The 13,263-nt window shown below is 44.9% G+C and overlaps 1 protein-coding gene and 1 non-coding gene across 2 annotated transcripts; one reads left to right on the top strand and one right to left on the bottom strand.

The window, feature by feature from the left end:
• The first annotated feature begins 267 nt into the window (after positions 1 to 267).
• On the top strand, positions 268 to 7,949 carry LOC123144940 (protein SHORTAGE IN CHIASMATA 1 homolog). Its single transcript, XM_044564214.1, has 10 exons — positions 268 to 644; positions 807 to 890; positions 984 to 1,073; positions 1,163 to 1,219; positions 1,304 to 1,390; positions 1,863 to 3,820; positions 4,420 to 4,627; positions 5,124 to 5,858; positions 5,976 to 7,472; positions 7,558 to 7,949. Exons 1-10 carry the CDS (start codon positions 357 to 359, stop codon positions 7,675 to 7,677), a joined length of 5,124 nt encoding a protein of 1,707 aa, XP_044420149.1. The 5' UTR covers positions 268 to 356; the 3' UTR covers positions 7,678 to 7,949.
• A 1,704-nt stretch (positions 7,950 to 9,653) lies between these two features.
• TRNAP-UGG (transfer RNA proline (anticodon UGG)) lies at positions 9,654 to 9,725 on the bottom strand. The gene has a single exon. It is a non-coding gene; the product is annotated as a tRNA-Pro (tRNA).
• Positions 9,726 to 13,263: the final 3,538 nt, after the last annotated feature.

The raw sequence follows: 13,263 nt of genomic DNA, 5'->3' as shown, positions 1-13,263 counted from the left end.
GGCCCTGTTTGTTTCAGCTTCGCTTGGATTAAAATCACCTAAGGATTCACTTCAGTGTCAAAGCTGATTTTGCGAATCAGCTGAATCAGCTTCACCATGGAAGTACACTTTGAGGTGTTTCAGAAAGTTGCACTAAAAATGGCCCAAAGTCAGATTCAGCTTCACTGGCAAAGCTGATTCTAAATAGCCGTTTATTTCAAATTTCAGATTCAACTTCACTGGCTGCTCCCTGAAGCTGAAACAAACAGGGCCCCAGGCCAGAGCACGGTAACAACATCGCGACGACACAGCGAGATTCAATTTCAAACGTCTCCACTCGCCTTCCTCCTTCCTCCCACTTCGTTCCCCGCCTCCCAATGCGGACCCGCTTCCTCGCCGCCGACTACTTCTCTCCGGTGCCGGCGGCCTCCTGCTCGGACCTAGCCCTAGCGTCCCTGCGCTTCCCTCCTCTTCCCGTCCTCTCCCTTCCTCCCGACCCGCGTTTCCCGTTTCCCCTCCCTTTCCCCGCCGCGGCCGACCTCCCTGCAGTCAGCATCTCCGGCGACGGTCTCGACTCTCTCCCCATATCCTCCGCGCTATCCGAGTTCCTCGCGGCCGTCCTTCCGCAGCCCCTGCCTGTGCCGACTACCCCCGCCGCCGACGAGGTGAGTTGGCTTTTCTGCGGTGGTTCGCGTTCTCTACTCGTGTTGGTTTAATCTAAGTAGCTCGGATTGGGGGCGCTTCGTATTGTTTTGGTTAATTTGGTTATTCTGTGAGGCAATTCGTGCGGCATTTCTGAACTGCAACGGCCTGGATGCTTCACGCAGGGATTGGATGATTTCCTCTACGACAGGGGCGTGTATAGCAAGGGTTTTAGCTCGAGGGAGTCTGTTGCATTGAAAATTCCTGATGTAAGTGAAGCTTTAATGCTTGTATACCCTGCATTTGTGGTTTCCCCCCTCTTTTCATGTAACATCTATGGACAATTTTTGTGTTTATTGAAGGGATTGGACGAGATTAGCCGCGAGAAGCAAGGGGAGGGAGACGGATCCATATCCATGTCAGATAGATCGGGGACCTCCACTGATACAAAGGTGATTGCAGTTTGTTCCTGTGTTGTTCAATTGTGTTGTGACTGTTTCCTAGGAGACCAGTGTGTGATTTCTGCATTTGGTGATGTTAGAGATGGGAACTGCTGAAGGAGCACATATTTGAGGTTGCAGAGGTCGATCTCCCGCAGGTAAGCTTCCTTCATACATATTGGTTATGTCTTCTGTGGTTTCATTATTATGGCTCAAGATATGTTGTTTTCACGGTTTTTAAGGTTTTGGAAGGTGCATCCTTTGGTGGTGACCAGTCGGGTGATGGTGTTACCTTATCCTTTCATGTTCCAGATGTGAAAATCCACTTGGTACTTTACATAATCTCATCAAAATTTCCAGCAGTTAGTTTAATTTTTTAGAATCTACGTTGTGCTTGGACCTGCAGTTAGTTATAAGAGGCAGATCAAAATATTGTGCATAGAGTTTCAAGGTTGTGATACTGCTGTTCCTTTACTGCGTACTGTTACAGTTATATATGTATAATGGCGGGAAGCAGGGTTCCCTTGTACCTTATGTATCCAGCATGGTTTCAGATGTAAAAATTTACATTCATCTCGCCACTGTTCTGTACGCTATATATAGCAATCTCTGTCATTACCATAAAGTCATATCCAATTATGTAAACCAGTTAAGGTTGCTTGCACCCACCGATTAGTGGTTAGTATTAGTATGTTGTCGGTCTGCTTCCCTTGTATGGAGTAGTTCTCTTAAATCAAATCATCATGATATTTGTTAATACAATGTGCTCATAGTTCCATCTTCTATTTGAATTTATTGTAGGATTTCATTGATATTGACACCGAGATAACATTGAGATATCCAACTGAACTTGCGGAATCAATTTATCAAGTAGAGAAAATTCCTGTCAAGCATAATGATGAGGAGGACCTTTTGTCCGGAAGAAATAGTAACTTCTCAGAGATTGCAGCATTAGATTGTGGTGTAGCAATACCACAACTGGAGGTTAGTAGGCATTCTTGGGAGCTTAATGAGTGTCCCACTAAGGCAGAGGTATCCAATATTTTTCATAACCTTGTCGAACATTTGGGTGAAGCACAAGTTCAGCATCCAGTGTTGAACTCAACTGAGTTGTTGAGATCAACTGATATGGACATGTTGGCCTTTGTTTCCAAAGATGTCCCATGTGCAGACTATCAAGCAGATAAACCAATGACAGTCAAGGCTGCAGTACAGATGGATCTTGTGAGGATCAATGGTAATGTTCTACTTGAGAGAAACTCAGCATTATACCCTCTCAAGCCTGATGGGACTTTTTCAGACTTGCCTTGCTCAGTTCTTTTAGAAGAAGTACAGATCACTGATTTTCCTTCAGAGAATGTCTTCAGAATGCTTGTTCAGTCAGATGCAGCTGAGCTGAATACATCTGATGAAATATTCAAAGACGACTTTTATCAAGCAAGAAGTTTCTATGAATCAGTGGTTAGCTCTGAGTTGGTGCTGGTTGACGATACATTCAGATCACTACCTACACCTATTTTAACTGATGAAGATATGACACTGAGGTCTATGGTCCCCCCCATGGGAGAAATACTTAACTCCCTGAAACCACATTCTCTCTCTACAGCTGACAAAATTTATTTGGACTGGCATCTTTTATTGGAAGGTCCATGCAACCGGGAGATCTGCTCTACCTATGCCAGCATGGTTGAGGAGGTAAAAAGCTGCCAGTTAAACTCTGAGCTGCAAGTCAGTTGTCAGCAGACATCCGCACTTGGCTTTGATTTTCTCGAGTATTTTTGGAAAAGTGTAAAGCACCAAGATGAGGACAAACAGAACAATATTTATGTTCCTATCCCTCTACCTCATGATCCACCTGCTGTAGTGGAAAAAACTCAGAAATACAAACAAGAAAGTGATACTGGAGGCCACAGCCACATGGAAAAGTCGAGTTCAGAAAAGGCAACTTCCTTATTTGAGTCAATGTCACAATCCAGTGAACTAAATTTCTACTTGAATGTCAGAAGCGGCACCAAGAGAGGAACTAGTGCTCAAAATGTTTCTACTTTGGATATCCCTACTTTAAATGAAGAAGCAGTTTCGTTTCCAAGCAGGCCAAAAGTTGACAAGCTCATAGAAATTCATCCTGTCAGCCTCTCAGATTCTATTCGAGTCCTTATCAAACACATCCATACAAGCTATACTTCTGCTTTGCAAGAAAGTGCATATTTGAGGCATACTTTCTCAGATGGGGGTTTAAGCATTTCAAAGCAGAAGCTTCTTGGACTGATAACTGGAGGAGGTTCAGATGGCCTTGATAGTCACTGTAAACACGAAGATAAGATGGAACTCATTGTACTCTATGGATTAAAACAGGTTGCATATTATCTATGTTTCTTTGGTTTGCATGCTGCCCATCTGTACATGAACAACCTTATTGGAAGCTTTGAAAATATTCCTGAGAGATTAAAAAGTAGTCATTGTTTCATCAGCGAAGCACTGTGGAAAGCTGAGACGCATCAGATTGACTCTCACCCATCATTGCATGACATTGAGATGATCCTGAGATCTAATATGCGTATCAGCCAAAAGATCCTTGTAGTTGCCGATAGAGCTTTCTGGCTGCCATTGGGTCAAAAATTAACTTCGATGAAGATGACATTTGTTGAGCTAGGAAAACACCCTGCTGCATCTTACTTAGATCCGGTGAACAGGACAAATCCTACACCTTGGGTACTGGGAGGATTACCAAAATCAGACTGCATTCTGCTAGATAATAAGTAAGTACAGATGATAAACAAATTATGCCAATTATCTGCTCCAGTTCTTGTTTTACTGAGTTCTACACACCAAGTTACTTCTAGAAACAAATAATCTGGTTAACCTTGATGAAAAAAATTCATGCAAGCACTACCAAAATGTTCTATCCCATTTAGCATCCAGAATGAGTAAACCATCTTAAGGGAATTCATATAAGTATAAGATCCAATCAGCTGTGTCATTGCGGTATTGCAATCCACTTGTCATCTTAAAATTTACAACTCAATAAGTATATTTTTGAAAGGATTTGGATTTTTCAGAAGGATCAATTCTTTGGTACTTAATGAGCCATCTTGCATTTTTTGTTCCCATTGATGATTAAACTGCCCTCCCAAAATACTTTTGAGCCTTCACTTTTTCTATTTATGTATAGATTTTTTATGGTATATCATAACACATAAATTACAGGACATGCACAAGAGACAAAGAACTTAACTTTTAAGGTGTGGAAATTTGTAGCAGAGTTCATTTGTATATCTAGGTAGGTAGCTTTTTTTTCTGCACACATAATAATTTTAGCGTGACTTGTCAAATATTTTTTTTGGTCTCAATTTTGAAGGGACATTCCAGATTCATTCCCTTTCAGCGAGTTTGGCATCATACTGGAATACGGAGGTCCAAATAAATCATCTACCCTGTTGTCTCTGGCTCCTAAGTTAGAGGGTTTTCCACCACTACATTTCCTGTGTGTCAAAGTGGATGTTGAAGACCCTTCGGTTGCACTTGTTGAGGACAACCCTACAGACCGGGAGTTGAAAGCCACATTGGTGATTGTCGATTACTTCTTCACACTTGCATTAGTTCGGTCTTTCTTATGTTGGTCATGATATTAGGAACTTATTGATGTTTTGGTTTTACCATATGTTGGTCAAGCTGTTTGGAACTCACTACTGTTTTACCATGCACATGTTAAATATGAAAGGCCAACTGCAAAATGGAAGGTAGATGATTAAAGCAATAATGCAAGCTATTATTATTTTTGAACTTCATACACATCTCACTTAAATTTGCAGAAATAAGCGACCGGTAATATGCAAATAATTATAGGTTTCTTAACTCATTCATCAATGGCTGCATACTTTTGTTGAGCACTGGTTTTACATGCCGGATCTTGTGGGTGGTGTACATTTCATTTGAATTCTTCAGATTTTGTTTCTGAGACCCTCATTAGGGTGCTACCAATGGTTGATGGGGCAGCAAATGATCTCCTATCAAAACATAAATGCCTACGAAGAAATAAGAATCCGTGCTGATTATTTGCAGGATACGGTTCTGCATGCACTTAAGAAGGATCTGCAAGAGAAGATGAGCAAGATGCGGATTGTTGATTCATTGAACTTCGTACCAGCAACTACTCAACTGCAAGAACGGCAGGAAAATCTGTGCAAACATCTCACTGCTGATTCAACAAAAAAAATATCTGCAGATGACCAACTGCTCAAACTAGAAAATTTGGAGAAAAAGAATATTGTCAATGCACATAATTTTGTGCCTGCAGCTGAAGAGCGGCACATAGAGGAAATGTTGAGCAAAAGAACTGTTCTCCATTCACGACATTTTGTGCCTGCACTTGCGAAGAGCAGCTCGACTTCTTCTGTATCTGCAAATGTGATAAAAGCCCCACAAGACAATCTATCTGCTACTGACTTGCCTTCAAGTGTAAAAGTTGGCAGCATCATTCCGGGAAGATTATCTAACCCGGTGATTGTTGTAAATACTGGAAGTCACGGAAAGAATATGATTTTCTCTCGGAGATCGTCTTATCAGCAGATACTATCTTTGGAGAAAGGAGGAATGCAGGTTGTGGAACGAGATGTTGATCTTCCCGTGGACCTAATACTCAGTGCTTCAGTTTGCTTAGTATGGTTTGAGACCAAAATCTTTGAGAGCAATGAATTCACAGCGCCAACAGAGACATCTAGTATAACAAATTTTGTAGAGACCATCGCGACCAACATTCTGATGTCAATTAGTTTCTGTTTCTGTGGTTGCATAATGGTAATTGGTTTTGAACTCCTGAGGTTTTTGCTTTTTCCTGATAGAGTTATCATGGTATACCTGTCTTTGAGTTATATCTGCAGTAACTGAACCGTTTCACTGTGTCTACTTTTGTAGGTCTTTGAAGGCGAACCTCACTCCCTTTCTTCTGTAATGGAGTCATCTGATTCTCTATATGCTGCAGCTGCTAGTCTGGGCATGAACCTGCAGCTATTCTTCTCACACACACCCAAGTCGACAGATGAGATAATTCTCAGTTGCATTAGGAATGTGAATAGGTTGAATAAAGCTCCTTCTCCAGATATACCTGAATCAGAAAGCTTGGCTGAATCATTTCTCACAAAATTCCCTTCAATCAATCCCTTGTCTGCATACATTATTCTTTCTTGTGGAGGCAGCCTTGTGGAGTTCCTCGGCTGGTCACATGAGCGCCGTATTCAGGCTGTTGGGAAGTACCTGTTGTCTCCGCAGAGCATTTCTCTGTTCAATGCTTTGTGCAAATTTGGTGAGTTAGGTGAATCTAAGTCTGTAATGACCGAATGCTCTTCTGTAGATTCAGACATCTGTAGTGCATTGTTGCAGTCTCCAAGGAAAAGGAAAAAGTGTGCCTCACAAGCTTTTGCAGTACCAAATAGTGATCGCTTCCATCCCGGTCCTCTAAACCGATTGCCTGGTAACTACGTGGAACATAACAATGTGTTCTCACAGCCGACGTTCAGGAGGTGCTCCGATGTGGAGGATGAAATGCCTCAGCTCCCAGAGGTCTTTATGTTCGATCGAAGTTTGAGTAGGGGAGGTGAAGGGGGCTCTTGTCTACCAAGAGAGCACGATATTGATGCAATAATTGGCCATCAGATCATGAGTGATCATTTCAGCAATGGTTTGACTACAGATATGAGGCATTATGACCGAAGGGCTGGCAGTATGGTCGACACATACGACTTCTCTTGGCAACCCGAATCAGTGGGTAAAGAACCAACCAAAGACTCTTTTCCCGCGAGCAAACCATCAGTCAGAAGAACTTATAGTCATCTAGTATTTCCAACTGCATTGGAGATCAATGATGATACTGGTGACTGGGACATTCCAGGAGGTACACATCACACGTGGAAGGGTGGGGATATTGCGTCAACCCCTTTCAGAAATGATATGGGCAGCAGATATCATGAACCAAGAGAGGAAATAATTCAGAGTCCAGGAAGTTCGCTTGCTTTTCTGAAACAGGATTCTGGCTCTCATGCAACTTCACACGGCTCAGGCTGGGAAATGGATTATCTAAGGCAAATGAACGAGAAAAGAAGAGCGCGCCAGGAGAGATCAAGATGTAATACACCAGCAATGATGTCAAACTCGAGGATGAGGGATGGTGCTTCAAAGATTCCAAGTCCTCCACCTATTGACTCCTTCAGATACCGAGGGGATAGAGAAACTCCTTTGAGGGATCGGAGCCCATCTGTTGGGATTCAACGTTATGGGAAAGCCAGAGAAGGAACTAAAGCCCATACCCATAGGGCAAGAAAAGATTTCAAGATGCAACCAAGTGCAAGTCATGAAAACAGGAGGGAGCCGTCCATTGATCCAACATGGACTCCCGTCGACAAGAGAGCGAGACAGGTATGTGCTAACAGTAACAGACTCTGATGCCATAAAACTGCTGCTAGTGTTTATGCATAAAGTTAATCTGGATGAGTTTGTGCAGAAACTTATATTTGCAACGCACGGGAAGGAAAAACAAAGCAAGCTGATCTGGAGAAATCAAAATAGCCCTGGTATTGGGTGTGGCTTCCGGAAAAGATACCGGGAAGAAGAAGGTATGTAGATTAGAGGTCCCCGGTCCTTGATGTAAATTAGTGGTGATGTTTTAATTGATAAAATATATCCCGTGGAAATAGTATGTGTTAACAACACTTTTTAGTATGCAAGTATGTATGAACTTTGTTGGAGGTAGAATGTGCACAAAGTAATACTCCCTCCGATCCATAATAAGTTTTTGGATGGGAGGGAGTAGTATATTGTTTATGTTGTCTGACACAACACAATTTGTTTTGAGACATTGAGGGTGAACCCAGTGAATACGGTGTCATTTGTCCACCATTTGGTAGAGGGGACAGGGAATGTTTGTCTTGTTCATTGTTCAAGCTGCAAGGTTGATCTGGTGATTGTACTGAAAGATGTCTCCCATTCTCAAGCTCACCCTAGCTATTTGTGTCAAGAAAGCAAAGCCACTATGTTGGCATTACGTACTGTTAATTGGATATATGTTGGTCTACCTTGTCCAGCTACAGGAACGATTTGAAATTGTTGTGACTCGCGTCCGACTTGCGTAAGACTCAACTTCTCGAACCAGTCACCGGCTGGGAGTCGACTATCTGCACTGCTCGTCAGGCTGCGAATCCGACACCGACTCGTGTTTGTGCTACGAGCCTTTAAAATCACGAGCTGTATCGGCCCTCCTGGCAACGCTGACATCTCTCGTCGAGTTCGATCGTGTCGAGCTACATCGCTTCAAGCTGCGCGAGCTTTGCGCTCGGCGACCAAGACCGATGCAGCCCGGAGGAGGCTACGCGCCCCGTCCCGGCACGGCCCCATACGGCGCGTACTACGTCCACGGCGGCGCCTGCTTCCGCGACGGGAGCAACATGGCTAGCGCTCCGCCCTACCGCCAGCCGCCGCCACAGCAGCAGCAGCAGCAGATGACGCCACAGAGGAGGGAGGCGGTGCTCATGGAGGCCGGCCGCCTCGCCGCGGAGCACCTGGTGGCCATAGGCGAGCTGCCCCCGCACGTGCTGCAGCACCAGCACCGCCCGCCGGCGCCGCCCACGTTCCAACTAGGACCATTTGCATTACCCCGGCCACGGCCGTTCCAGGAACGCCCGCTCGCGAGGCAGCGCTTCGGGTTTCTGCCGCCGGTTTCGCGCGACCTGGGACGTCCGTTCCAAGGCCGGGCCATCGCCAAGCGGCCCCGCCCGTTCCAGGGGCGCCAGCCACCGTTGCATCCAGGACGGCTCCTGACGCAGGCCGCTTTGAATGATGCGCCGGCGGGGGATGGGAGCGCCAGCCAGCCGGTGTCGCAGTCGGGTGACACGGATCAGAGCTCCCAGATGAACCAACGCAATGCCCAGATGGTATTCTAGCGTTTGGTAGTGATATCGGCCCAGCTATATATATGCTCACAAGCCGCACGCAGTGGCACAACTCTGTAGGCTGCTATTCAGTATTCTTCACTTCCTTTTCCTTGTCTTCACTTCCTTTTCCTTGTCATTGTCAAAGAACTCTGAATCTGTTGTGTGCATACACCTTCGGACTGTCTTCGAGGATATAGCAGTAGCACACATATGTAAGATAGCTACAATCACAAAATATTTAGTGGCAAATTATTGACATGTTATTACGAATCTATATTGTTTTGGAATGCACGTTTCTGATCACAAGTTTGAACAGATGACCACATGGTTTCCATCTACTATATGGGGTTCTGCTTAAGATGCAAGGCAGAACAATGGATTGTACCTTGGCATTGTCTTCGAGGATACCACATATGTGTAGTACGGCTACAATCACAAAAAAATTTGGTGGCAAATTATTGAGATGTTATTAGTAGGAATATATATTTGTTTTGGAATGCACGTTTCTGATCACAGCTTTGAACAGATGACCACATGGTTTTGATCTATATATGGGGTTCTTATCAAGGATTTAATAGTACTCGGTAGGAGACTCCTTGCCTGAATAATGGTTAATCCTATCCAGGCAAAATAAATAAAATTGAAAAAAGAAGAAAAAAAAAGAAAAAAAGGGGCATTCCGAGAATCGAACTCGGGACCTCTCGCACCCAAAGCGAGAATCATACCACTAGACCAAATGCCCTGGTTTGTTAATTAATAAGATGGATCTTAATTGAAATATTCCCAGATTGAGCTGACTTCAAGTGACCTAAACGACTGGCCACACATCCCCTCATTCAAGAGAATACAAGTGCATCATAGAGCACGACTATCCATCTCCGACCACCGCGCGCGCACACACGCACGCCACCTTCTATGCTTTTTAATAGACTTTTTTTTAGGAAACTTTTTAATAGACTTTGACATACCTCCGCCAGTCTCATTTTTAGGCTTCATTCGGTTCTCATACAACCTTTTGCCATTCCGTCCTGATAATTTCTTTCCCTTCTAATCCTCCTGAATCCCTGTCCATGGTACTTTAGGAAATCGCTCATTCGGTTCTCATACAAGCATTCAAACATTATAGTATGGTGGAGTACATCGAACAAATCTCTAAAAACAATGCAACACAAAAAAAATGAACAAATCTCTAAACAAAACAATGAACAATTTCATGACCCTATGCTTTCATACTTCTACTTCTACTTCTGCTACAAAGTTTTTTTATAGCGGTACTTCTGCTACAATATTACCGTGGTAGAAGTAAGATATATCCCGCAAAAAAGTAGGATACGAAGGCATTAGGCTAATTCACGCGTGCGTGTAGGCATACTCGATTTCCGACAGGTTGTTTATTCATGATTTAGAAAGTGTGTACTACTAGGATTACTTGGGGGGTTTAAATAAGGGTCGGTCCCTTCAGGGGAAGATTAGTTGTGGATTGGTTGGGTGTGCATTACGTGAGGGGTTAAACACGATCCCACCCTGAAATTCAGGGGGAGGATGTTTTTCGACAAAGGGTGAATTTTATTGACTCACAATGGAGCATCAAGATGATACAAACACAATGAGCATACACCGACCTCTGCATAACTAGGATGCACACAGCCAACAACACACTCACACAAAAAACACGCCAGCAAATAGCAAAGTCATATAAGGCCAAAGCTATGCGTAGGCAAGAAAAAACGACCAGATCCACGATCAGCAAACTACAACAATGACCATATCCGCACCAATCATCTTATGATACCACACAATGAGGAGGTTCTTCAACAGCAACGCCTTCAGGCAGGGAGCGGCACTCAAGCGCCGCCATCACCGGATCCAACCACCAATGGCTAGATCTAGATTTTCACCCTGAAGAACAAGTCTAAGCATATCTGAGCAATGCCTTCAACAAGGTAACAACGTAAAAACGTCGTCATTGCCATGTATAACCAACTCGGTCAGACCTAGGCTTTCACCTCGGAGCTCGAGATCGGGTGCGCGATAGCACCACCATCGACATCACTCATGTGTTGTGTTGTAGGGTGAAACCCTAGAGGGGATCTTTTCACACTAGGAGGGGGGAAAGAGGAAGAACACACAAGAACACAAGGAGGAAATCACTCAAACAAACCCAAATAACACATCCACTAGAGTAGCATACATGAGATCCATAAGTATACAAGGACAATTCAAGGAAAATAGCACTAGGGTAAAAGTTCTTCCCACTAGGCGAGGTCTTGATATCCAAGAGGATCTTCTCCAAGAGGAGGGTTTGATCTCCAAGAGGAGCTTCTCCAAGAGGAGGTCTAGATCTCCAAGAGGAGGAAGATGAGCAAAGCTCTCTCTTTGTCTATGTAATACTTTGTTGACCCCTCAAATGAGCTAGGGAAGGAGTTTATATATCCTAGGAACAAAGTAGAAGTGAGAGAGGGATACAAGGGTCGAAACCCCAATTGCACACAGGCACTCTCGGAGGGGTCCAGGCACCCGGACCGGACAAGAACATGCGCTCAGGTTCGGCCGGGCACCCGGACCGGTCAGGAGCCGACTGATGGTGGGCCGGGCACCCGGGGGTCCCAAGCCCGGGCACCCGGGTGGTGCTAGGTGGCTGGAGCAGGGGGGCGGGCACCCGGGGCTCCAAGGACGGGCACCCGGGGTCGTCTGGGAGCAGCGCCCAGGGGGCTGCGGGCACCTGGGCCCTCCATGGCCGGGCACCCGGGGCTGGCAGGGGCCGCGCCTAGGTTGGGGCCGGGCACCCGGGGCCAAAGTGGCCGGGCACCCGGAGTGTCCAGTCCCCCCTCTTCTTCATTCTTCTCGCTCCATTCTTCCTTCTCCTCGTCCATAGGTGCTCGGGTCTCCATGCTAGCCTATTCACGATCAACACTTTGGTACCTAAGCATGCATAACACTTCCGTTTGAGGTAGGACCCAACTCTCGTGTGAATTTGAATGGAGCTCGAAGAGGAAGGAGTTAACCTCGTTCTCAATGGCGCATGCACGTGCTCTTGTCATTGGTCCTCTCGGTGATTGTGGTGGTGATGGGGTGTCCATGTGGATGGACGAGGGATGCTCCGCATCATCTCCCCCCCTTGGGAGAGATCCGTCCACGGATCACCATCATCATCACCATGGTACTTGGCTAAGTCCTTGACGTTGAAGATGTCGCTTACATTGTACTTGTCACGTGGAACGTCAATCTTGTAGGCGTTTTCGTTGTAGCTTGCGAGCACCTTGAATGGTCCATCGGCTCTCGGAAGTAGCTTGGACTTGCGCTCCTTGGGGAAAAGGTCCTTGCGGAGATGTAACCATACTAGATCGCCCGGTTGGAACACCATCGGTGACTTGTTGATGTTGAGCTTGGAGGCGAGTCGGTGTACTTGATGCTCGATTGTGGAACGTGTTTCTTCATGAATCTTCTTGAGGTAGGTGGCTCTTGCGCTAGCGTCCATGTTTGCTCATTCTTGAAGCGGTAGAGGAAGGATGTCCAACGGCGACAAAAGGTTGAAGCCATAGACAACCTCGAAGGGGGACTTGCCGGTGGTTGAAGGAAATATGCCCTAGAGGCAATAATAAAGTTTTTATTTATATTTCCTTATATCATGATAAATGTTTATTATTCATGCCAGAATTGTATTAACCGGAAACTTAGTACATGTGTGAATACATAGACAAACAGAGTGTCACTAGTATGCCTCTACTTGACTAGCTCGTTGAATCAAAGATGGTTAAGTTTCCTAGCCATAGACATGAGTTGTCATTTGATTAACGGGATCACATCATTAGAGAATGATGTGATTGACTTGACCCATTCTGTTAGCTTAGCACTTGATCGTTTAGTTTATTGCTATTGCTTTCTTCATGACTTATACATGTTCCTATGACTATGAGATTATGCAACTCCCGAATACCGGAGGAACACTTAGTGTGCTATCAAACATCACAACGTAACTGGGTGATTATAAAGATGCTCTATAGGTGTCTCCGAAGGTGTTTGTTGAGTTGGCATAGATCGATATTAGGATTTGTCACTCCGATTATCGGAGAGGTATCTCTGGGCCCTCTCGGTAATGCACATCACTATAAGCCTTGCAAGCAATGGGACTAATGAGTTAGTTACGTGATGACGCATTACGGAACGAGTAAAGAGACTTGCTGGTAACGAGATTGAACTAGGTAGTGAGATACTGACGATCGAATCTCGGGCAGTAACATACTGATGACAAAGGGAACAACGTATGTTGTTATGCGGTT

The sequence above is a fragment of the Triticum aestivum genome, chromosome 6D (assembly GCF_018294505.1).
Source record: "Triticum aestivum cultivar Chinese Spring chromosome 6D, IWGSC CS RefSeq v2.1, whole genome shotgun sequence".
NCBI lineage: Eukaryota > Viridiplantae > Streptophyta > Magnoliopsida > Poales > Poaceae > Triticum > Triticum aestivum.
This window is presented reverse-complemented; position numbering and strand designations above follow the sequence as displayed.